The sequence below is a fragment of the Pimephales promelas genome, chromosome 7 (assembly GCF_988280905.1).
Source record: "Pimephales promelas chromosome 7, fPimPro1.hap1.1, whole genome shotgun sequence".
NCBI lineage: Eukaryota > Metazoa > Chordata > Actinopteri > Cypriniformes > Leuciscidae > Pimephales > Pimephales promelas.
Window position 1 is genome coordinate 40,397,109 of NC_142775.1, and position 27,175 is coordinate 40,424,283.

General features: G+C 37.4%; 2 protein-coding genes across 3 annotated transcripts in view; one reads left to right on the forward strand and one right to left on the reverse strand.

Annotated features, from left to right (window-relative positions):
- Positions 1 to 1,105: 1,105 nt before the first annotated feature.
- Positions 1,106 to 25,394, reverse strand: LOC120478190 (uncharacterized). Its single transcript, XM_089133663.1, has 11 exons — positions 25,098 to 25,394; positions 18,496 to 18,846; positions 17,961 to 18,293; positions 10,603 to 10,917; positions 10,254 to 10,409; positions 8,876 to 9,188; positions 8,011 to 8,324; positions 5,107 to 5,454; positions 4,585 to 4,905; positions 2,920 to 3,231; positions 1,106 to 2,729 (listed from the first exon to the last, which is right to left on the reverse strand). Exons 1-11 carry the CDS (start codon positions 25,369 to 25,371, stop codon positions 2,578 to 2,580), a joined length of 3,189 nt encoding a protein of 1,062 aa, XP_088989789.1. The 5' UTR covers positions 25,372 to 25,394; the 3' UTR covers positions 1,106 to 2,577.
- asmt (acetylserotonin O-methyltransferase) overlaps positions 11,394 to 27,175 on the forward strand; it is a 117,197-nt gene continuing 101,415 nt past the window's right edge. The window contains exon 1 of one of the 2 annotated variants that reach the window (XM_089133498.1): positions 11,394 to 11,517. The gene's annotated coding sequence lies outside the window, so the exon portion shown is untranslated. The remainder of the gene's footprint in view (positions 11,518 to 27,175) is intronic. The other variant, XM_089133497.1, reaches the window with a different exon arrangement.

The following is a 27,175-nucleotide window of genomic DNA, read 5'->3' on the forward strand; positions in this document are numbered from 1 at the left end:
TAGACTGATATTTGTCTAATGTCTGGAGTCCTTTAAGGAAGTAGCCTATATACGTTTCAATACATGAATTTTCTGAGAATTTTTATTTCAAGTTTTGACTGCAAATGTCATCATGTCCATAATGCTGGACTTCCCCAATTTTAAATAATTTATCCTCAACTAGTTTTGTGGTGTAGGTCTACGTATTTTATAATGTTAACTTCAAATAATACTAATAGCCTAATTTAAAGATAAGGCAGCATTGGATCTGGACGGTAAGGAGAATAACGCTGGAGTTGGAAGAGGTGTGTCGCGATTCTGTAGGTTCGTGGATGTGGCGAATCGCGATTTCGGTTTCATATTGCATATCGTTACAGCCCAAAAGTTAAATTCTACTTAGTTATTTTGGTGAAAGTAACTCAAAAGTAATACATGAGTAATGTAACGCATTACAATTCTGGGACAGTAATATTGTAAGGTAATGAATTACTTTTAAATAACAGTAACAAGTAATACCTAATGTATTAGGCCTACAGTTTGGAAGTAACTTGCACAACACTGTACATATATATATATATATATATATATATATATATATATATATATATATATATATATATATATATATATATATAATCGTCTATAGCTAACCTGTAATTTATTACATGGCAACAGAAGAACAACAACTGAAGTCACATTTAAAACTCACCATCCAGACGCCAGAAACACAGACAGAAGAAAACAGTGCAAAACATCTTCAACACTTTCAGTCCACAAATATGAAAAGACAAACTCTTCAACACTTTCCCATGTGGATGTGAAGCCTCCTCAGAGTTGTGTTTTCCCAGCCGCACACACACTTCCTTGGGATCTTCTCTTTTGCCGATATCCTTGCGTTTGTTACCGTGTGGTCCGTCCTTGTTGGCCCTTCTTTCATCCCGCCTCTCGAAGGGCCGTCTGGCTAAATCTAAACCCAAATTTAACCAGTGGAGGAATGAGGACAAACTCTTGTGCAAATCTTTAAAAATGGTTAAAGTCCAGAAAGCCCTTAAATTGATTTATCAAATGGATATGTATAAATTAATTAGTTGATTTACTAATAAAAAAACAATAAAAATCAATCAAAAAAACTATAAAAAACTTTATTGACAAAGGCAATCATATGACAGATTAATCCAGCATTAGTAAAGTGAGATCTGTGTCTTTGAGAGAAATGTGTCGTGATTAGTCAGTAAAAGAGCTTCAGTATTCGGTTGTTAAGTCTGACGTCACGCGTGACATTTAGCCTCTTCCGGGTCCAAGCGCTCCGCTCGTCCATATCTAATTAACGTTACAACCCATAACGTTAGACTAAGCCCTTTTCTTAAAGGACTGGCTTCGCTTCAGCGCCAGTGGGTGTTAGGGATAAAGGAAAGAATTGTAACTTACCTTATCAACTGCAGCCATTTTCTCTTTTCTTTCTCGTCACAGGGAAAGCGGTAGAATGACAGTTGAATGTCACTTGTTTTTTTTAACTCCGATCTATTTAAACAACATGGGACACAGCACTGCGGCATGTTAAAACTCGGGCAAAAGCGGTAAGCAGATAGAGAGGACCCAGCATTTGGACCCGGAAACAGTATTATCAGAGCGTGATTACGTCACGACTTAACAACCGAATTAGAGATCTGAACTATAATAACAACACAAGACATGTGAGACTTTAAGTGTGATTGGAAGTCATTTTTAAAGTCCCCAATCAATCAAAATCGAATTACTCGATCAGTAAAAAAACAGAATTTACAATTAAAAAACACTCACATTGACACTTTGAGCACTAATGTTACTCACAGGTCACAGGTTTATTTCATTTGAAGCACTTGTGCTAAATGTTACGCTCTTAGACGTAAGAAAGAAATCCCCATTATCTCTAGCCTTGGCTACTGTATATACACCTCCAGGGCCCTATGCTGATCTCCTAAAAGAGTTTGCAGACTTTCTCTCAGATCTATCGATATCTAAGTCCACTAAAGGAGGGAGGCCGTTTCTCACATTTAGCTCCTGAACTCTGGAATACCTTTCTGATGGGCTCGCTGTCCCAGTTTAAAACTCGATTAAAGACGCATCTCTTTATTCAAGCGTTCACTGAATCAGATCGAATGCATTAAAGGGGTCACGAACTGGCTTTTTACATTTTATTATATTGTTGTCTGAGGTCAACTTATGACGTTCGCTTGGTTTACAATGGTTTTCTAGTGCTGTTTTTGACAGAAGTTTGCATTTAGATACTTTTATTATAATGTGATATTTGCTGTATTCTGCACAGTTCAGCCTTACAGCAGAGCAGGGATTTGTGTTGTTTCTACTTGAATGCTTCAGTTTTAAATAATGCCCCGAAATTAGTAATTTATCAATATCAAACTGACATTGTAAAACGGAGTTAGTAAAATATAAAAAATTTACGAACACATTTTTTAATTATGCAAAATATCATCTGAGATAAAAAATTATGTCAATATCGCACACCCCTACTTTGAAACAATATGTATTGTGAAAAGCGCTATAAAAAAATTGAATTCAATTGAATTAATGAGTGAGAAAATATATTGCTGTTTGTTCTCAAATTCTAAGGTGGAAATAAGCCACATGAAAATAAGCATACAGTAAATGCCAGCATGATGATGGTGGTGATGATGATGATGATGATGATGATGATGATGAACATGAAGATAAAGAACAGTCTCTATTGATGGCAGGAACAGGCAGACGAGCTGGAAAACATGAGAGAGAAAAGATAAATAAGAACAAATCTAATCAACAATCTTATTTCTGTTCAATCAGTGTTTATATGATCCAGCATCTCAAACTACAACGATGAATCAACAATTAATAAATATGTAAATAATTAGTTAAAAAAACAACAAGAGTGTTTGAAGGACAGGAGATATGATCTCTACTCACCAGAGACTGAAACTCTGAAAGCATTTAATGAGAAACTGTTATCTTCTCTCCTAAATTTGATCTTATAATCTCCAGCTTGTTCAGTTGTGATGTTTGTGATGGTCAGAGATCCAGTTTGATTGTTCAGCTTCAGTCTGTCTCTGAATCTCCCGAGATAATCATCATATACAGCGATTCTGTCGGCCTTTACATCAATTTCAGCGATTAAAATGTTTTCATCCCCAAAAATCCACCGAATCCATTTATAACCCTTTATTTCAGTGAGATCAGAGTTTATAGTGAGTGATTCTCCCTCCATCACTGATATTTCAACTGTATATCAACAAACAGAAACAGAGTTAGATTTCAAATGAACAATATCATAAAAAAAATTGTGTTTAGTTAAAGGGGTGGTAAAACACGATTTCACTTTTCTAACTTTAGTTAATGTTGCTGTTGGAGAAGCATAAACATCTGCAAATTACAGCGCTCAGTTCAAAGCAAAGGAAGATATTTGATTTTAAAGAAAAGGACTACAACAAACGGCTGGTATGGACTACACAACATTCCTCCGGTTTAGTGAACTAACTGTGTTACTATGGTTACCAATGTTTATAGCGATACATTTCGACTGTAATCAAACTGACTGGAACTACCTGTGCATTAAACGGTTTTACTGCACACCTTCCAGCCAATCAGAATCGACTGTGGTATAACTAACCTTTATAGAGCTGGTAAGTCCCGCCCATCCGTAAAACTCCGAGTGGACCTCTAGGTTGAAAAAGCGTCAATGCAAGTGAATGAGAGAAAATAATTCTTTTCTGATCCCGTTTGAATTGTGCCATGAATGTAACATATGTTGTCTGTTATATAATTTTTTTAAATATAATGTCTCATGTAATGAGTTTGACAGTATATTGAATGATTCTTTGGCTAGCAGTTGTGGAATAGACATAACAAGAAAGACTACACGTCGCATATGTGACATCGCCGCATAACACATTTTCCCTCCACAAATCACGGTGCGATAATCTAAGGAATTAGATCGAGATGCCTGTGTGTTTTGTACCCAAATGTCACCAATCAAACAATGGTTTGTTTAGCGGGATCCATGTGCTAGTGGTCGTGACGTATATCAAACGCGTCGGAAGCAGGAAGAGTTGTAGTCCACAAAATGCTCTCACACAAAGTCTAAAAAAAGTCGTATAAAAATTCTACCCGCTAAATTGTAGCATTCTTTACACGAAACATTATATAAAAAATTCACAGACAACATATGTTCACATTTTTTGCAAAATTCAAACGGGATTAGAAAATAATTATTTTCTCTCATTCACTTGCATTGACGGTTTTTCAACCGAGGTCCATCGGGGCTATAGCGGAAGGGGCGGGACTTACCAGCTCTATAATGGATCTCTATGATCGCAGCTGCTAACACTTGAAACCCCGCCCTCTGCAGCAGTTCATTTGCATTTAAAGGGACAGACACAAAACGGTGCGTTTTTGCAAACCCTCAAAAAGGGACAACTTTAACATGCGATATACAATATCTGTGGGGTATTTTGTGCTAAAACTTCACACACTCTGAGATTTATTTTACATCTTGTGAAAAGGGCATTTTACCACCCCTTTAATATTATTTTGTTTGATTACAACATAAAATGGTAAAACAAATATTTAACCTACCAAAGACAGCGAGAGTAGTGTGCGATCTCCAAAAAGATTTAGGATAATGTTTATAATATCCAGCATGTTCAGTTGTGATGTTTGTGATGGTCAGAGATCCAGTGTGTTTGTTCAGCTTCAGTCTGTCTCTGAATCTCCCATCAAGAACATCATCATATACAGTGATTCTGTCGGCCCGTTTATTGAATTCAGCGATTAAAGTTTCAGTCTTATCATCATCTTCAAACTTCCACTGAATCACATTATAATTCTTTATTTCAGTGAGACCAGTGTATATAGTGACTGAATCTCCTTCCATCACTGACACTGACGGCTCTGATCCTGATATCAGAAACACACACAGATGAAACACAAACAGGGTTTGTCAAATGAATAGTGTGAAATCACTTAATGTTTTACTAAATAACTTTAAATGTCAGTTTGACATAAACAATATCATAAAACAAACAAAAAGAATCAAAATGGTGAATGAATGAATTTAAATGTTGTCATTAAAAACAGGTGAAACAAATTTAGCCTCACCATAGTAGCGAATATTGATCCATCTCTTCCTCACACCGTTGATCTGTAGAGAATAATATCCAGTCTGTTTAGTGATGTTTATGATGGTCAGAGATCCAGTGTGTTTGTTCAGCTTCAGTCTGTCTCTGAATCTCCCATCAAGAACATCATCATATACAGCGATTCTGCCGGCCGTTACATTGATTTCAGCGATTAAAATTTCATTCTTATCATCTTCAAACCTCCACTGAATCACATCATCATCCTTTATTTCAGTGAGATCAGAGTTTAGAGTGACTGAATCTCCATCCGTCATAATCTTCTCTTCATATTCTTCATTATCATCATCACCATCATCACCAAACACACCTGAAGAACAGAGTTTTTCACAGATTAAAGATTTGAAATCACTCGATGTTGGTTTGATGAAGCTTCACTGAAATACTTTAAATCGATTAAATGTGATGTTAATAATATTCTTTATTAATACAAAGACAAAAGATGAATTAAAAAAAGAAATAGATTTACACAAGGCACAAAAAACTAAATAAAAAGACTTAATTTAATGTTGTAACAAGTACTGAATTTACTGTAAACTTATGCTGTGGTTTTATTTGGTTTTGTGTTATTGTTTAAACGTTATTGGATATTAACTAACATTTACGAAATCAAATAAAGACACAGAAACCATATCCCATCTTTAGTAGATAGATATTAATAAATGTTAGTACTAGGGTTGGGCCGATGACTGACAGACATCACGATGTTTAGCCGGCAGCCCATTTCTGAATATTAATAAACTTGCTTACCATGTCATCAACTATCCTCTATTTCGATTCTCAAATACGTGTAAGTGAGTTTGTTTTGTCGTTTAAATAAAACGTTATAAATGATCTTGATCTGTAACGTGAGATTGCCGCCGTGTTTGGGCCGCAGTTCAGAGATTCAATCAGTTTTTCATGAAAGTGGACGGTGAACTGGGAGAAAAATAATTGACTTTATAGTTTTTTACACTTTGTGTCTGATATGAATAAAAACCATTGTCAAATGTACACTCACCCAAAGGATTATTAGGAGCACCGGTTCAATTTCTCATTAACACAATTATCTAATCAACCAATCACACGGCAGCAGCTTCAATGCATTTAGGGGTGTGGTCCTGGGGCGGACACAACCTTGATGAGGATGGGCTACAACAGCAGAAGACCCCACCGGGTACCACTCATCTCCACTACAAATAGGAGAAAGAGACGACAATCTGCAAGAGTTCACCAAAACTGGACGGTTGAAGACTGGATTAAATGTCGCCTGGTCTGATGAGTCTGGATTTCTGTTGAACATTCAGATGATTTGGCGTAAACAGAATGAGAACATGGATCCATCATGCCTTGTTCCCACTGTGCAGGCTGGTGCTGGTGCTGGTGTGGGGGATGTTTTCTTGGCTCAAGATGCTATCCTATCAATATGGGCCAACATTTCTAAAGAATGCTTTCAGCACCTTGTTGAATCAATGCCACGTATAAAATATGGAATATTTAACATTTTCTTATACAGGGGAGCATACCCCTGGAACAAAAAAATAAATAAAAAATGGAAGAGAATTGTAATGCTATTTCTGAGGTTAAGCAAGAGATGAAAGTTCACAAGCAGAAGGAAGCTATGTCGCAGCTGGAGCTTTCTGATGAGGCCTGCTGAGGCCAAGGGTGGGAGACTTGGATCGCTATAAAGGCTTGTTGGAGAAACAGAATGAGAGCATCCAACAGGGAGGGATAATCCAGCTGGCCGAGATTGCTCCTGGTGTGTGCTGGGAAATAGAAGAGGCGTTTGATACGGTTTATATTGGCAGAAGAGAAGGGAATCGTAGGCCTCTGTTAGAAATGTGTTTTCTTTCTCTCAGCTATTATCCAGCAAGAGCCTTACTTGCACATTACTTTCCATGTTTGTACTTTGCCGGATACTGAGCATTTATAGAATTGTTATACAATTTGATATGATATGATGTCATTTATGATCTTATTGGTTGAATAACCAGTTGAGAAACTCTATATTATTCGGTAGGCTGTGTATTGTAAGCTAAGCTATTTTTCTAACTTCCCAGCGCTGGCCTTTCTTTTCTTTGTTTTAGTAATTCATTACGCTCAATAATCGAATCTACAGAGATCAAATATAGACATTGTCAAAAGGATCAACCGTGTGCAAGGAGGAGAGCATTCGTTTCGCTGAGGACTTCAATAAAGATATATAACAAGCGCATACTGAAGGGAAAGTGCCATATTCGTGGTCCCTTCGCTTTCATTGAAGGGAAGCACATTTTTGTCTGATGATGAAGTCTTGGGAAATGTGTTTTTTCACACATTTGCATTTTTCTAATCTTATTGTCGATTGCTTATTGACACTCTTGATCCGTATATTGTTCCAGTGGGCGCATGTTCTTGTTGAAATCTCGTTTATCTTGTTGTAACAAGTAATTTGGGTGTCTTATATCATTATATTTGTTTTCATATTGAAAGAAACATAACTTAAATTACACCCAGTTTATTATCAACACTGTGCACGAGCGTGAATCCCGCGATCCATCTTTAATCTGGCAGGTGTCTGATCCACTACGAGTAGAGAGAGATCCACTACGAGACAGATCTGTCCGTTTGCCTGCGCTTTCTTCACTCCTCTCACTGTGCATGGCTATGATTTCAGGCGAGGGAAGGCGCACCACACACACACACACACACACACACACTGTAACGGTAATTAGACAGTCTGATGCCAATGCGACACAGCCAAACTGTCCTGTAACAGTGAATGTTAATCCTCTCTGACTATTCTTAACCAGTCATTCACTACATGGTACCAGAAGAGAAACAACTGAAGCCTTAAGAACATATTTAACCATATTTAACTTAAAAACATATTTAACCAACAACTCACCATCCAGACGACAGAAACACAGACAGAAGAAAACAATCCGAAACATCTTCAACACTTTCAGTCCACAAATATGAAAAGACAAACTCTTCAAAACGGCTTCAGGAATAAAATGACAGATGAGCTGATGTGAAGCTGCTCTGTGTCTATTCTCTTCTTTACTGAGTGAGAAAACCACCAGAGTCCGTCTACGGAGAGCCTGGCCACTCCCACTCCCATAGAGAGAAAGAGCTGCGACCCGCTCTGGTGTCGCCGCGATGGATGTCACGTGGTTCATGGAAGCCACAATAGTTCCAAAACAAACGCGGGCTGAAAAACTGTAATTAATAAAATAATCCAATGTATGTATGTGCAACTCACAAATAATAATAGAACAGCCTTATTTATATAAAGGCATAATTATATTAATCATTCATATAATGAATACACAGTTAATGAATTCATATAACTGTAATAAAATTGTATATAATAAATCTTTTTTCCACATCCTATTGAATTTGCATATCAGCAGTTGCAGTAAATTTGCATTGATGAATAGACCAAATCTACTTATGTCGAGGAAGGCTAATTAGTCTTGAGCATATTGATTGTAAAATATCATATATCAATACTTTGTTAGATAGCTACTTTTTCAAAAAGGTAGCTTTAGTTTAACGTAAAATATGTGGATCATAGAAACAGTTTAGAATTAATTGATTAATCCAGTGTTATTTTAGTATTAATTATTTATTTTGCTATAATATATATATATATATATATATATATATATATATATATATATATATATATATATATATATCTATAGCTAACCTGTAATTTATTACATGGCAACAGAAGAACAACAACTGAAGTCACAATTAAAACTCACAATCCAGACGCCAGAAACACAGACAGAAGAAAACAGTGCAAAACATCTTCAACACTTTCAGTCCACAAATATGAAAAGACACTCTTCAAAACTTTCCCATGTGGATGTGAAGCCTCCTCAGAGTTGTGTTTTCCCAGCCGCACACACACTTCCTTGGGATCTTCTCTTTTGCCGATATCCTTGCGTTTGTTACCGTGTGGTTCGTCCTTGTTGGCCCTTCTTTCATCCCGCCTCTCGGAGGGCCGTCTGGCTAAATCTAAACCCAACTTTAACCAGTGGAGGAATGAGGACAAACTCTTGTGCAAATCTTTATAAAATGGTTAAAATCCAGAAAGCCCTTAAATTGATTTATCAAATGGATGTGTATAAATTAATTTGTTGATTTACCAATAAAAATCACTCAAAAAAACAATAAAAAACTTTATTGACAAAGGCAAGCATATTCATATGACAGATTAATACAGCATTAGTATAAAGTGAGATCTGCGTCTTTGAGAGAAATGTGTCGTGATTAGTCGAGCTGAACTATAATAACAACACAAGACATGTGAAACTTTAAGTGTGATTGGAAGTCATTTTTAAAGTCCCCAATCAATCAAAATCGAATTACTTGATCAGTAAAAAAACACTTTGAGCACCAATGTTACACACAGATCACAAAAACAGATCACAGGTTTAATTCGTTTGAAGCACTTGTGCTAAATGTTACACTCTAAAAAATGCTGGGTTGTTTTAACCCAACTTTGGGTCAAATATGGACTAACCCAGCCGTTGGGTTAAATTTTTACATTACATTTTTAACCCAACATTTCGGGTTTGTCCATATTTGACCCAAAATTGGGTTAAAACAACCCAGCATTTTTTAGAGTGTACGTTTTTAGATGTAAGAAAGAAATCCCCATTATCTCTAGTCTTGGCTACTGTATATACACCCCTCGGCCCTATGCTGATTTCCTAAAAGAGTTTGCAGACTTTCTCTCAGATCTATCGATATCTAAGTCCACTAAAGGAGGGAGGCCGTTTCTCACATTTAGCTCCTGAACTCTGGAATAGCCTTCCTGATGGGCTCGCTGTCCCAGTTTAAAACTCGATTAAAGACGCATCTCTTTATTCAAGCGTTCACTGAATCAGATCGAATGCATTAAAGGGGTCACGAACTGGCTTTTTACATTTTATTATATTGTTGTCTGAGGTCAACTTATGACGTTCGCTTGGTTTACAATGGTTTTCTAGTGCTGTTTTTGACACATGTTTGCATTAGATACTTTTAATTATAATGTGATATTTGCTGTATTCTGCACAGTTCAGCCTTACAGCAGAGCAGGGATTTGTGTTGTTTCTACTTGAATGCTTCAGTTTTAAATAATGCCCCGAAATTAATTTATCGATATCAAATTGACATTGTAAAACGGAGTTACTAAAATATAAGCCACATGAAAATAAGCATACAGTAAATGCCAGCATGATGGTGGTGATGAAGATGATGATGATGATGAAGAACAGTCTCTATTGATGGCAGGAACAGGCAGACGAGCTGGAAAACATGAGAGAAAAAGATAAATAAGAACAAATCTAATCAATAATATTATTACGGTTCAATCATTGTTTATATGATCTCAAACTATAAAAGGATCCAACAATTAATAAATATGTAAATAATTAGTTAAAAAAAACAACAACAAAAAAAAACAAGCGTGTTTGAAGGACGCGAGATGATCTCTACTCACCAGAGACAGAAACTCTGAAAGCTTTTCCTGAGAACCATATTGAAGACCAATCCTCCTTCCTATGGATCAGTTTATAATCTCCAGCATGTTCAGTTGTGATGTTTGTGATGGTCAGAGATCCAGTTTGATTGTTCAGCTTCAGTCTGTCTCTGAATCTCCCGAGATAATCATCATATACAGCGATTCTGTCACCATCAATTTCAGCGATTAAAATGTTTTCATCCCCAAATATCCACCGAATCCATTCATAACGCTTTATTTCAGTGAGATCAGAGTTTATAGTGAGTGATTCTCCCTCCTTCACTGATATTTCAACTATATCAACAAACAGAAACAGAGTTAGATTTAAAATTAAAATCATCAAAAAACAGAAGAGAAACAAAATGGTGTTTAGTTAAAGGGGTGGTAAAACACGAGTTCACTTTTCTAACTTTAGTTAGTGTGTAATGTTGCTGTTTGAGCATATAAACATCTGCAAATTACAATGCTCAGTTCAAAGCAAAGGAAGATATTTGCTTTTAAAGAAAATGTCTACAACAAAGGGCTGGTTGACATCAGCAACCCTCGGGAACACGCTGTCACGGAGAACATTTGTGAGTCAGCTCAAACTTTAGCATCCTTGTTTTCACATGTGTGATGCCCACTAAAGTGTTATCACATTTGTGGTAGTTGCTGTAATTGTATAGCCTATGTTTGTGAATATTTGTTCAGAGGTAATTAACCTGTTTCCAACATTATTAAACTATAATGTTTTATAAAAATCAGGAGTAATAGTGGAGTTCGCCAGCAGGGGTCAGGTTGGCGTTTAATTTGCTCTATAGTGCAACTTTACGGCAGTTTTGCGACCTTTCTCCTGCTGAGCGATGAAAAACGGACGCAGAGTTTGCCTGTCTCGTTTATTTCTCCTGTTTTCAGGTTGGTGAAATAGTAATGAAGTTAAATACTTGAAGTGTAATATGTTTACATGTCACTGAATGTTCCAATGTCCGTTAATAAGCCTGTTTGATTAATAGGTGAACATACCTACATTGAGTGTTAGCCGCATTTTCAAGCTGATAGCGTCACCCGTTGTTATCAATGTTATGTCGGACAGAGTTTTATTTTTAGCTCCTTGAACATTTTTGTAAAGTCTAATAGTTCGGGAATATATGATATTTTGTAAAATGTGAAAAGCAAATGTTGGAATCAAATGATATATGATCTAGAAGAGTTTAAAAACAAGTTAAAAAATCTCCTAAAAGGAAACAGCAGTTTGTTTATCTATCATGGCAGCGGACGGGAAGTTACCTTTTGATACAGCCTAATGTTTGACATTAAACATATTGGCTCAACTGATGTGCAGAGGGGGGATTTAAAGCGGTTCCCTTTTACTGGTGATTCACTTTTTTAATTTTACTTCATATAACGTTAGCCTTTTTTTGTTGATCACATATTTGACCATTTCATTTGTTAACAGCTAGATCGTGTCGCTATGGACGCAGTTGTTCACTCCGGTAATATAATCGTTTTTAAATTAGTAAACTCCTTTTTAAATCAATATTTTGTTTTGTAATATTTTGATTTATTTGTTAGGTAGCCATGTTATACGTGGGGAAATGTATGGGTTTCTCGGCTACGTCATCACTGCTTGGCTTGCGCACGCAACATGGTGCAAAAGACCAGCGGTCTTTGTACCGGAGTAAAGGGTTCTAGGCTAGTAGCATTGTGGTGGTGTTGTCGCTAGTCAAAATACCCTTATGGACATACACCCAGACATCATAATGATTGGCTTTAAAGTCCCCGTGAAATCAAAATTGAACCTATTTACTTTGTTAGCGCATATTACTAGTCTTGTGGTGAACAATTAATCCGTGCAAGTAAAAATATATTTAAAAAATGTTTTACCTTGGTAATCTTTAATCAAAATCTGAAAAGTTACTTCCGGTCTGGAACGGTTTCTTTTTCTGATGACGTAGGTTTCACAGTTTGGGTGGGGAAACGCTTAACCACTCCCCTCAAACCGTTAGTTTGCTATGAGCGAGAGATGGAGAGGAGGAGCGCTAGAGTAAAACCCTGCCCTCTGTTCAATATTCCGTTTCACTTGGAAATACGTCACAGCACGGGAGAAAAATCGTTTGCGACTTCCGGTTCACGGGGACTTTAATGCCTTGCCTTTAGGGAGCACATTATGACCTCAGCACGCCAAAATCCGGTGCTCCGGTGCAGCATCAGTATTTGACGAGCTGCACACCACATAGCACGTAGTACATGCATCAAGGGATTTGTACGCTCTAACTGTTAATCATTTCTCTTGTATACACACTTGGTGTCTGAATGAGATATATCAGGCCATAATTGCTGTCCACTTCTTGTCATCCACAATCCAAAGATCGTCAGATAGGCCTATTGCGTAGGGATCCGAAAAGATCTCACCATTGCTGAGACTCAGAGTAAGTTTTTTAATGTAATCGCCACGGTCGGAGGTAACTTAGGCTACTAAGGCTTCCCGCATGATCCATCGTCAAATCTTTAATTTACAGTAAATTATCGTTATATGTGTGATATGTTTCAGGTCGTAAACTAGTAACAAGGTTAACTTATATAAAAGCAAATTCGGGATCTATAGAGGCTATTAGCCTACATAACTAACTATCTAACATGATAATTCATACATGCATCACAGTTTGTACGGATTTGATTCGTAAACAGTTGGACGTTTTACATAATTTTACATTAATATGAAACGCAAACAGACAGATCCAACTCTGAAGTTGCAGTTTATTACTGAGTCAAAAAGAAATTACAGATTTGTAATTTTGTAAGATTGCAATTTTACAGAAAATTACATTTTCTTTTACAGAACTCTGCATAACAGATAGCGTTTTTTGCCCCCAGGATGCGCGCGCATCCGGTATTGTTTGTACAGGAAACCCGTGTATAGCGAAGCGGTTGTTACAGCGAATACAACCCCCTCAGGCTGATTCAAGACCGCTTCGTGTTAAGTTCGCGGGGTTGTGTTCGCTATATAACAACAGTCTCTCTATACATTATCCCTTACTTTTTATTTATTTATTTCTATGAGGGCTGACAAGACAAAATAAGGACTGTCAAGTGTCTTTAAACAGTGCGGGACAGGCGCTCGAAGGGGGTCTCGCCCTGGGTGTAATTCAAAGTAGAACCGCCACTGGCAACACTGACAGTGACAAGGCAATCTTTATTTGAACTAATAATGTCATTCATTTAAATGAATTAGGTGTATATCAAACTTTAATTACAAGTCCTGTGTGTGTGAAAGGGGAGAGTGCAGGTGCATTTCTAATTAGGGCCCAAGCCCTGAAAGGGCGAAGGCCCTATTGTTTTCCTTCCGATTATTTTTTTTTTTTCTTTTATTTTTCTAACGACTATTCGGGCACTTTTGGGGCCCTTAACATGCTCGAAAACTCTTGAAACTTTGCACACGGGTCAGAACCCGCGGCCATCAGAGCCGGGCTGAAGCTGGTACCTGGGCGTGGCAGGGCGGCTCGTCAGCGCCCCCTGGAACGGGGTCCGAACACTTGGTCCATAACTCAAACACGCTTGTATGTAATAATATGAAACTCGGTACACATGTTGCTCTCATCGTTTCATCTATACCTCACACTCTTACTTTTTACCCCAGCCCAACAGGAAGTCGGCTATTGAGGTTTGTTTGTAAAACGCTCGCAATGGAATGTTAAATACTCCTCCTAGAGCTTTGATCCAAGTTCGACGAAACTCAGTCAGCGTGAAGTCAAGACATTGAGGATGAAAGTTTGCGAGGGGATTTTTGATATCTCGAACGGTTTGTCCGTGGCGAGGAAACGAAACTATGGCGAGAAACGTGAAACAGGAAGTGTGTTATAACTTCAGCATACATTAACTGATCTTGATGAAACTTCAGCAGTGTGTTCGCTGTAAGAGGACGATCACATGGATGTGACTATTGTGAGTCAAAGTTATAGTGCCACCAACTGGCAGCAGGAAGTGTGTCACTTTCAAAATGCTTTGAAATCACCCTTTTATTTTTACCCGATTTGCTTCAAACTTCATCTGAATAATGTAAACATACGATAGATGTAGACCTGTGAATGGATTCTTGATATCTTTTAAACTGTTGCCGTGGCAACGCATCAAACTTTACCATTCTTATAGGATGCTTTTGAGACCCTTAGCATGCTTCAAATTGCATGAAACTCGACAGACACATCACATTTATTAGCCAGTAGACATGTGCAAAGTTTCAGAAACGGGCGTGGTGAGGGCTCAGTAGCGCCACCTTTTGACAAAAGTGGGGTTGTTAGTTTTATCTACAGTTACAAAAATCGGTATGTATATTGTACTCCTCGAGCCGGACAACTTTCTAATTGACACTCATTAGCTAGGACCCACAGAAAGTCAGATATGTTTGTTTGAATGTAGAGAAAATCTCAGAATTTTGCCAGTGTCTCAGTGTTTCTCTGTGTGAGTGAGAGGAGGGGCGCCTGTCAGGTTAATTTTAACCCTTTATTTGCTGTGTGCGACTTCTCTGGCATTTTCGGGGGCCTTAACATCCTCGAAAACTCTTGAAACTTTGCACACGGGTCAGAACCCATGGCCATCAGGGCCGGGCTGAAGCTGGTAACCGGGCGTGGCAGGGCGGCTCGACAGCGCCCCCTGGACTGGGATTCGAACATTTGTCCATAAATCAAACACACTTGCATGAATTAATATAAAACTCGGTACAATTATAGATCACATCAGGCCAAACAACTTTCGTGCTCTAAGTTTTATGACAGTTCAAATGGAAGTTATTTATGAATTATGAATTATGGGTTGTTTGAATAATTGTCCTAGGAGAAATACATCAAATCACAATGCATGTGTTTACCAATCACAACCAAACTCGGTGTGCATGAAGTCAAGGCATTGAGGATGCTCAATTCCGGACGGATTTTTGATATCTCGAACGGTCTGGCCGTGGCGAGGAAATGAATTTTATGACTAAAAAAGGACACATAAAGTGTGTTATAACTTTGCTCAATTTACCTACAGTTACAAAACTTACCACGTATATTGTTCTCGTCAAGCCGATCAACTTTCTAATTAACAGTAATAAGCTCAGACCAAAAGAAAGTCAGATATTGCAGTTTGGATGTGTATCTTGTCTCTATCAGTGTCTGTGTGGGGAAGAGGGAGGGGGGGGGGGTTGCTGGTGTCTGCGTTTATTTGTGTGTGTGTGTGTGTGTGTGTGTGTGTGTGTGTGTGTGTGTGTGTGTGTGTGTGTGTGTGTGTGTGTGTGTGTGTGTGTGTGTGTGTGTGTTTGGCTGACTGTAGATTTTTTCTGCAAGTCCTTATCTTTTTGCATAACAATTTTGTATTTTTTTAAATGACAAAATATGCATATAACCCTAATCTTTTAAATGTATAGCTTGGTTTAAATAAAAGTAAGATAAATTGGTAAACTACAAATTGGTAATTGAAGCTGAATGATTTTAAAATTAATGTGCTATATTTCAATACATTTGCTTTCCTTAATATTGTAAAACACTAACCTCATTTATATGTGTGTGTGTGTGTGTGTTTGTATGTATATATATTTTGCAAAGCCCTCACTGATGCAAGCTCTTCTGCACACTTCTCTTCGACAGTCAATGCGGGGGTTAAGTTTTTGCACGTCGTGCAGAATAACCCTCTTTATATATATATATATATATATGAAGAGTTCAGATGCAAAAGCCTCTAAATGCCATTTGAAATTTTCTTCTTTAATGATGATTGTTTTTTAACAAACTAGTATATTTAAGTTCAGTAATTTCACTTAAATGGCAATGATAATTACCTATTAATTGTTATTTAAGTGAAATTACTGAACTTAAATATACAAATTTGATAAAAATCATCATTAAAGAAGAAAATTTCAAATGGCATTTAGAGGCTTTTGCATCTGAACTCTTCATATATATATATATATGAAGGGGGTTAAGTTTTTGCACGTCGTGAAGAATAACACTAAAGGCACCATATATATACTTAAAAGTGGGGTTGTTAGTTTTATCTACAGTTACAAAAATCGGTATATACATTGTACTCCTCAAGCCGTACAACTTTCTAATACATAGTCTTTAGCTCGGACCAAGAGGAAGACAGATATTTTGGTTTGAATATGGTGAGCCTCTCTCTGAGCCTACGTCCCTCTATGGCAAGCCCTTTTAACATTTAAAAGCTAAGTTTGCCTTTCCGGAATTAACATTGTAGATATCAACAACGTCTTTCTGTCTAGTCGTAATTACATTTTGGATAGTTTGTATTATCATTTAAGATATCTGTAACATAATTGTGACTAGTCGAAATGACAGAGTATGGCAAGCCGTTTTAACATTTAATCATGAAAGGGCCAAAGCCTTCGGCACCGCCACCCGGGTGCCTTTAGGTAACTAAAGGAACCGGGGTTGCGGTGCCTCCGGCTTGGGCCCGCCATTGCTGCTCGCAGCTATATTTTTCTTTTCAATTTTTTCTGTAGCGCTTTAAAACTGATATAAAGACGGCATTGCTTGACTTGAAGTCTTTATCACTTATAATGTTGTATTTTGTAATGTGACGGTTTATACCTGCTCTGAAAAACATCGTGAAACACTGTATTTGCGTTAAGCGTTAGACTGAACAGAGGCATAAAACTCCCGCAATGTCTCATTTAAAAGAGAAGCAGAGTAGGTCTCGAAATCTTCGAACTGCCCATTTAGTTGTCTTTTTCGTATTGACGTCATCTTTGTCGTCTTCGATCTTATCTAGCTCTGTCGGTGTTAATTCTTTGTGCCACTTTTTGTCATTCAACGCCTTCTCCAAGTCTTCTATTTCGTCATTTACAAATTAATATTTAATATTACATTTACAAATTAATATTTAATATTAATATTTACAAATTAAACGATATGCCAGACGAAAAATCAGCCATTTAGCCTACCTAAATAAACATTTTTCATATATGTCTCTCTCTCACTCTGTTCGCAAGTGTAACTGTGTTATTATGGTTATCAATGTTTATAGTAGCGGATAAATTTTGACTGTAATCAAACTGGAACTACCTGTGCATTAAACCGTATTAATGCACACCTTCCAGCCAATCAGAATCGAGTGTGGTATGGATCTCTATGATTGCAGCTGCTAACACAAGCTCTCGAAACCCCGCCCTCTGCAGCAGCTCATTTGCATTTAAAGGGACAGACACAAAACAGTGTGTTTTTGCAAACCCTAAAAAAGGGACAACTTTAACATGCGATCTGTGGGGTATTTGGGGGTATCTTGTGAAATGGGCATTTTACCACCCCTTTAATATTATTTCGTTTGATTACAACATAAAATGGTAAAACAAATATTTTACCTACCAAAGACAGAGAGAAGGACTTCACTGTCCGAACCCCACTTAGATTTAATTTGTTGAGCATATCGTTTATAATATCCAGCATGTTCAGTTGTGATGTTTGTGATGGTCAGAGATCCAGTGTGTTTGTTCAGCTTCAGTCTGTCTCTGAATCTCCCATCAAGAACATCATCATATACAGCGATTCTGTCGGCCGTTACATTGATTTCAGCGATTAAAATTTCATTCTTATCATCATCCAACATCCACTGAATCACATCATCATCCTTTATTTCAGTGAGACCAGAGTTTAGAGTGACTGATTCTCCCTTCGTCGCTGACGTCAGAGTCACTGGTTCTGATATGAAACACACACAGAACAAACACAAACAGGGTTTGTCAGATTAATGCCGTGAAATCACTTAATAATGTTTTACTAAATAGTTTAAAATGTCAGTTTGAAATAAACTCATAAAACAAACAAAAAGAATCAAAATGGTGAATGAATTAATTTAAATGTTGTCATTAAAAACAGGTGAAACAAATGTGTTCAGCCTCACCATAGGCACCAATTTTGATCGTTCTCTTCCTCAAACCGTTGATCTGTAGAGAATAATATCCTATCTCTTCAGTGATGTTTATGACGGTCAGAGATCCAGTGTGTTTGTTCAGCTTCAGTCTGTCTCTGAATATCCCATCAAGAACATCATCATATACAGCGATTCTGTCGGCCGTTACATTGATTTCAGCGATTAAAGTTTCAGTCCTAAAATCTCCATAGATCCACTGAATCACATCATCATCCTTTATTTCAGTGAGATCAGAGCTTATAGTGAGTGACTCTCCCTCCATCATAAACTTGAATGAATCTTCCTCCATCATAAACTTCAATTCCTGTTTATCACGCACACCTGAAGAACAGAGTTTTTCACAGATTAAAGCTTTGAAATCACTCGATGTTGGTTTGATGAAGCTTCACTGAAATACTATAAATCATTTAAAAGTGATATTAATAATATTCAGCAATACAAAGACAAAACATGATGAATTAAAAAAAAATAGATTTACATATGGCACAAAAACTAAATAAAAAGACACTTTTAAAGGGACACTTCACCCATTTGCATTAAGCTTTGTATCTTTAGAAACCCAGTCATATTTTTGAATGGTCATGGTTTATTCCCTTATTTTCCCCTGAGATGGGAGAAATAAGGATTTAAGTGTTTTACTTTCTGCTTATTATGACGTAAAAATCGCCATTTTGCGTCATAATAAGCAGAAAGTCACATTTCATTGAAATGTGGAAAGACTACAAACATTAGCTCATTATTATTCAAGGGTGTGGGACCCACTCACCCTACAGGCCTATCACAGATCAGTGGGTGGGACTTCAGTTGCAGAAACTGAATCAATATCCGCCATCTTGTTTGGAAGCTAAGCTAACAAGCGCTGTGGAGATAGGAATTATGACAAAAATGGAAGAAACTAAACATGATATGGAAGAAGAGGATTTTGAAAGTCTAGTATAGTGAAGAGCAGCTGAGGCTGATGGAGGAACCGGAGGCGGCTGCCTGTTTTTTTTGTATTCGGTTTAGTTGATTTGCTGTTCCTCTTGTGTTTGTTTTTTGTTTCGATTTCCCTGTTGAGCCAGTTTCGCGTGCATATGATACGCACTATTTGGCGTGTAATACACAGGCACACACACTCCCCACCCCTAATCCAACCCAAGTGATTTACAGTGCGTAGCATATGCACGCAAAAAAACAATTTTTGGAGTATAAATAGCAAAAGAAATTTAAATTTGCACTTTATAATGCATTGCAAATAAAAATGTACTATTTTTAAATATACAAAAAAGTATGTTCGCAGCATACTTTTGACTATTTTCACAATACAATTTTTAACACACTTTAAAATAATTGTCATTTAGTATATTTACTAAAAAATATATATTTACAAAAATATACTTGAAGTGAAAGTTCTGTTTATTTTTATAAGTATTTTTATTTGCACTTTTCTTAAATATATTTTATGCATATTTTTTTTAACTATGTGCCGCAAATAGTCATTGTAACAATGCATTGGAAGTTTATTTTCAAAGTACATTATTTAATAACATGAAGTTGTAATATTCTTAATTTTAGTGTACTTTTCGGTGCTAAATTGAGTCAATTTCAAGTATACTTAGTACACTTTAATGCATGTACTTATCTGTGGTCTGTGCATGAGAACTGAGGACCTGTTGTTCTGCTGATATGTTGATACAGCTGTGGGGTGGCTGTGTGACACTCAGGAAGTGATTGAGCAGTGACCTCTTACTTCAGAAGGTTCCCCGGGTCTTGGGGTGGCCATAAAAGTTCCTTTGTTTTTCTTAAGTGAATGAGAAGAGATAAACACTATAAAGCTCCTTAGAGACCCCTCCTCAGGGTCTCATTCCCCATTCCTCTTGGCTTCTTGCAAGAATAAAATCTTTTATATTGGAATCTTGGTGTCTCTCACGCTGTGATGCTGTTTGATTAGTTATTGTTTTTGCCACAACAATGATTTGTCTTTTAAAAATATTACTGTATCATCAGCAAATTGACTAATTTGATATTCATAATCAGAAATGGTTAATTCCTTTTTAAATTGAGGATGGTTGACAACTAAATAAGCTAACATTTGAGTAGCCTGCATAAAATAAACAGTTTTAGAGAGTTTGGACAGCCTTGTCTAATACCACGCAGCATGCCTGGGATATATAAGTGTTGTTATAGAAAATTAATAACCTTGCAAAACCCTTCCCCAAAACCAAACATTCTAAGCATTGTAAATAAAAATGCATGCTCTACAGTATCGAATGCTTTAAAAACAAAATGAGGCTTTCTGATTGTCTCAGTGATTGATAGTCAATCATATCCAAGATTAGTGTCGTCCGCACGAAGCCGGAGCTTCCCCTATCCGATGTTTTTTCCCTCGTTCTAAAAAAAAAAGTCCGTAAACACGGCGGCGTCTCGAAAAATACTTGAAATAATATTATTTCATACACAGTTGCTTATTTTCTTTTTACCCAGAACTTTATTGAACAACCATAAATTGCTTGCGATACAAAATAGGGAGTAGCGATATTCGATTAGTTTTAGCGGACCCAGAAAGCTTCCCACAAAGAACTGGCAAAAGTAACGAATGTGACAAATATAGACATTTTAATTGTTTATTAATAAACTAATGTTTTCTGTGTCATTCTTGACTGAAAAGATGAAGTTGATTATGCTGACTCTCCACTTCGCAGTACGCGCCTACTAGGCTAATGCACTTCATACGGATTAGGCTATAAGAGCGTTATCTGTTTCTTTTCGTTTTGAATTGTTGTTTGTCGATGTTTTATAAACGTAGCCTAGACATTTCAAGCTTTCAAGTTTCGGTTCATTTATGAGACGAGCTCCAGTTCACGAGCAATGCCAGTTATATCGCACCGGGGTGTCCATGTCCTGATATTTTCTGCTATAGCCTATATTTGCCTATTATTTATTAAATCCAGGTAACTGATTGATGAAATATATTAAAATCAAGAGACAATTTATACAAAAAGGAAATTAACTTTAAAGAAGGGCTTTATACAGAACAATTAGGTTTCACGATATATTGCTCATATGCACGCGGTTCACTTTTCACAAACAACATAGATTCAATAAAAAAATAACGTAGGCTATTTAAACATAAATATTAAACTAAATACATTTCTTTAATGGATATAACATGCCTAACCTACAGAGAAATGTAATGTCGGAGTGGAACAGGGGTGCGTTTTTTGAATAGGCAAAAATAATCAAATAATTAATTCCCATCGATCGTCGAATATTATTTTTGCTTTATGAATCCCCATCCCTACAAAATACGAAATGTCTTAATGAGACAACAGACCAGGGGTGCGTTTCCCGAAAGCATCGTTAGCCAACTATGGTCGCAAGTTCCGTCGTTATCAGCATAGTCCAACGATTCGGTGTTTCCCGAAACCATCGTTCCAACGAACATTCGCAAACAGCATCGCACAGCTCTCGACCTGTGGTTATAGGCATCGTTTCTATATTGCAACACATTTGGAGATAATAAATCCTTATCTTGAGCATAATGAGCAAGCTGACATTCAGTACAACCGGACGGTGTCTTTTATTTAGAATACTTACAAATGGAATTAGTTTTTTAAAAGATTTGAAGTAACGTGTTTGAAAAGTGCGCATGTGCGAACGTGCTCCACTATGTAACAACGAGCCAAATATTGAGTCTGGTAATAAAGTAAAACTGAGAACAATTAGTACTCAGATGACATGTCTGTAATTTATATAAAACAAATCTAGCGTTAATTGGATCTCCAACAGTTTCATTAAAAGTAGGCTAGTTATTACTCCACCACGTGCGAAACCAACGTGGTTGAACGATACTTTGCGACAGTGGGTTTCGGGAAACAGTCGTGACTAGCTATAGTTGATTTTTCCAACGATGCATCGTACAATGGTAGTGAATCAGCGAACTACGTCGTTGTACGTCGTCGTTGTACGTCGTCGTTGTACGCCGTTGTCGCGAAAGCGTTAGCCAACTATGGTCGCAAGTTCCGTCGTTATCAGCATAGTCCAACGATTCGGTGTTTCCCGAAACAATCGTTCCACGAACATTCGCAAACAGCATCGCAAAGTTGTGTGGTTTGAACGACAGCTCTCGACCTGTGGTTAGGGGCATCGTTTCTATATTTCATGACTTTTGGAGGTAATAAATCCCTATCTTGAGCAAAATAAGCAAGCTGACATTCAGTACAACCGGTGCCTTTTATTTAGAATACTTACACATTGAATTTATGTCTTTTAGTTTGTCAAAATAATTAAAGTAACGTGTTTGAAGAGTGCACATGTGCAGACTATGTAAGAACGAGCCAAATATTGAGTCTGGTAATAAAGCAAAACAACTGATAACAATTAGAAATAGTCCTCAGATTACTTGTTTGTAATTTATATTAAAAAAAATCTAGCGTTAATTGGATCTCAAACAGTTTCATTAAAAGTAGTTATTATTCCACCACGTGCGAAACCAATGTGGTTGGGTTTCGGAAAACTGTCGTGACTAGCTAGTTGATTTCTCCAACGATGCATCTTACTATGGTGAAGCAGTTAACTACGTCGTCGTTGTACTACGGGAAATGCACCCCAGCACCATAGCATAAAGTATAGGCCTAAAAAACAAACAAAAAAAATACATTCGAGTAAATAATAAATAAAGGAATACAAGAGGCTCAGAAGTTTCTGCAGCATTATATTATATTATATTATATTATTGTAAGCAGTTCGGCAGTTGTTGCTATTACGTGACTGTCTGACTAGTCAACACGTGGGGTGATGACATCATCGTTTCACAAAATATACGGATTGGCCGTACACACGAAATCCGGTGTCGTTTTCGGATTTATCCACCCTGGGACCCGGTTTAAAAAAAATAGCGGTTTCACTCTCCAAGAAGGACACAGAAAACATTAGTTTATTAATAAGTAATTAAAATATATGTCTATATTTGACACATTCGTTACTTTTGCCGGTTCTTTGTGGCAAGCTTTCTGAGTCCGCTAACTTCCTTTCTGAATGCATTCTAAAAATGCATTAATAGTTTCCGAATATATTTCCAAAAATTTTTTTAACAAATTCAGTAGATAGACCATCAATACCTGATTTACAATTATTCATGTGTTTTAAAGCTATATCCATTTCCTCTAAAGTCAACTCTTCCTCAATTAAAACGTCTTCCTCTTTCAGTTTATGTATATGATTTCTTATTTTCCCAAATAAAGAATCACAACCAGCTTTATAATTTATAAAGGTTTTATAAAGGTTAGAATAGAAAAGCAAAATTTCATTTTGAATCTTTGTTTGATCATCTGTTATAATTTCATTTAATCTTTTTTTGTTTGTTTGTTTCCAAAGGACAAACAATATAAAGAACTTTTTTCTCCCTCCTCAATCCATCGTGCTCTCGATCGAATATAAGCTCCTTTTGCTTTTTCAGAATATAACTCCTCTAGTTGAGATTGCGGTGACTGTAATTTTGCTGAATTATCTGGTGATTCTTATATTAACTACTAAATAGTTTATTTCTCCAATCAATCCCTTTTGTTTCTGTTTTCTCCTCACTGATAAAAAAATTACCTGTATCAATTTCTATTTGTTTAACCTTAAATTTGAACCATTTTCATTTATTTAATACATCTAATTTATCAATCTCCTCAATAAGAGCCAACACTTTTTGGTAAAATCTATATCGTTCTTTAACAAGTTATTATTAAACTTCCAAATATTAGGAGAAATGTTACGTTTCTTAAGGACTCCTAAATACAGAGTGACCATACAGTGATCTGTAAGTGAGGCAGCTGTAATTTTACATATTAGAAAAGGGGAGCGCGGGCCACAACCTAACGCGGGGTTAAATGTAACACGGAACGAATTAGTCAGGATTAAGCCGGCTGTGTTTCCACTCTTTTTCGCTCGCTGCCGGAAGACGGTCTTACGCGAATTTCTGGAAATTTTTGATAATATTTCGTCAAGATAGGCTACTGGACAAAGGGTGTTTCTTTCGGTTTCTGAGTTGGCTGTGTACATCACCAAATCTAACTTTATATTACCTTACTGTCTTGTTGGCTAAAACAGCACCGTTTTGAAACAAATCAGCAACAGCTAGGCTTAAAATATGTTTTACACAGCGGGGTTAGTTCTAGCACAAATTACAACTAAGCCGCCAAATGTAGGCTACAATGATAATCAAATGAAAACGGAGCCACACAACTTTTCAGATTTGTGTAGCCTACAGTGCGATCTATGGGTTATGCAGTGTAATTTTATAAACGCGTATAAAAAACACACACATCTAAAAATATTGTTAAACTTCTATTTGGTATGGAATTAAATAACAAGTAGGCTACTTTAGCCTATTGTATCATTATATTTGTTTTCATATAGAAAGAAACATAACTTAAATTACAAACAGTATATTATCAACACTGTGCACGAGCGTGAATCCCGCGATCCATCTTTGATCTGGCAGGTGTCTGATCCACTACGAGAAGAGAGAGATCCACTACGCACAAACAAGCCTATTGTTTCACCCCCCAAATGAAGCCTTAAAACGTATTTCAATTAAAACTCACCATCCAGACGCCAGAAACACAGACAGAAGAAAACAATCCGAAACATCTTCAACACTTTCAGTCCACAAATATGAAAAGACAAACTCTTCAAAACGGCTTCAGGAATAAAATGACAGATGAGCTGATGTGAAGCTGCTCTGTGTCTATTCTCTTCTTTACTGAGTGAGAAAACCACCAGAGTCCGTCTACGGAGAGCCTGGCCACTCCCACTCCCATAGAGAGAAAGAGCTGCGACCCGCTCTGGTGTCGCCGCGATGGATGTCACGTGGTTCATGGAAGCCCCAATATTTCCAAAACAAACGCGGGCTGTCATGTTCTTCTATGGGAGTCATGGGACAGACAGCAGCGATTGCATTATTGATAATAAAACACACACCTAAGTATTTCAGCTATTGATGCATTTTGATAATGTCAGTTTTGCATTTGGAGAGGCAGGGTGACAACGGCTAGATAAGTTTTAGGCTATATTTTTGGAGGGAAAAGCTTAGTGTTCATGTTCACATGGGTAGCACTGACTTTAGCGATTTTAACTTAACTTCTCTATATCATTCATCTGATGATGGACGTCTCGTGATAATTATTTTAGCACAACTGGGCTGTATTAGGCAATTGATTCCTGTGATTTTGCTTATAAATTCCGATTCAGACATTAGCAGCAGGTATAATGGCCTCTTCGTGGGCCTGGACTTGTGATGTTTCAGTCCAAGATATTTGTAAAGCGGCAGGCTGGGCCTCTCCGTCTACATTTATAAGGTTTTACAACCTGGAGGTTCCTGCCTTACAGACTAAACTGTTCTCAGTCTAGGGCCATTCTTGTCTGGCGAACTGGTTAAGTTCTGCTTTTTACAGCTCAGTGACTTTCATCCACGCTGACTGTTATATTGTCGGCCTGGATATCTTTCACCCGGGCACCTGCCCTTGGGGCCATGTGTGGATGATCTCATCAAGCGCCGCGCTCATCAAGCGTCTATTACAACCAAATACTCATGGCTAAGCGACGTAAGAATTTTAAATGTTTACCAGCAGGCTATCACAATAAAGGGAAATAAGAGAGAGAGAGACTGTAGTACAAAAATAGAAAATTTATTTATTTCCCCTTTTCTTTGGCTCAATGGACTCAAAACATGAAACAGTATTCAAAGGATATTAGGCCTCTGGGTAACAGAGTCAGGGACAACAAAATCCAAAATCAAATTTGTATAAATTAAAAAACAAAATACAACAAACTCAAACACAAAATAAATAAGGCACGTCACAAATCACATGCGCAAATATAACCTAAAAAAAAAAAAATCACACTCAACAAACCAGTGGCCACACAACAAAATTGTTACCCCCCCCTCCCCACCCAGGATATTGCACCAACCCAATGGCCTAAAATACAAACATTACATAACATACAACATATGTCAACACACCAGGGAGAGACTCATAGGCAACCCAATAGGCGGTTCTTCCCCACGCACACACACACACACACGGAGCTGAATCCTAAAAACAAGAGCACAGGAAAAACAGTGGCCAGGACAGCATATGTCGCTCCTCCTGTATGAACAGACCACAGCGTCAAGCCAAAAGCTTGGTTATTTATAATACTGTAGCGGTCACTTTACTCCGTCTGGTTTTTTACTTGAACATTCCCAAACCAAAGTTCTCAGCACAACAAACGCACTCGGCAAACTTGTAGTGATCACTCTAAACCCGGAAGTCCTCGTTGAAACACGCCAACACAAATCGCAGCCGATGAGGGCTCGCAAAGACAGGACACAAGCAGCAACCACGGCAGTCAACTCATACACCCAGCCAAGAGCCCAAGGAAGCAACAGTCTGTGACAGCACAAATTCGGAAAAACGCCAGCTTGCTGGATTTAAAGGTGTAGCGCCAAACAACCCCCACCTGATTCAATCAAGCGCAATTCTCATGTAAAACACACCCCACTCGCTACATTTAGACCACCTGTGGGTTTGCAATTCATGTTGCAGCGAGAAGCTAGCGCAGTGAAGGGCGCTTGAAAACATAGACATCAGGTAGACGCCCTATGGACCGCTACTGCCTATTGGCTCGGACGAGAATTAGA

Bases quoted from the DNA above. Each gene is read 5' to 3' on its own strand.
- LOC120478190 (XM_089133663.1), bottom strand. From the start codon at position 25,371: ATGAACCACGTGACATCCATCGCGGCGACACCAGAGCGGGTCGCAGCT. The intron at 10,918-17,960 runs GTAGGTAAAATA...TTGTTGATATAG, and splicing joins AGTCCTTCTCTCTGTCTTTG to TTGAAATATCAGTGAAGGAG. The intron at 8,325-8,875 runs GTGAGTTTTAAT...TATTAATTACAG, and splicing joins GTGTTTCTGGCGTCTGGATT to TTTTTCAGCCCGCGTTTGTT.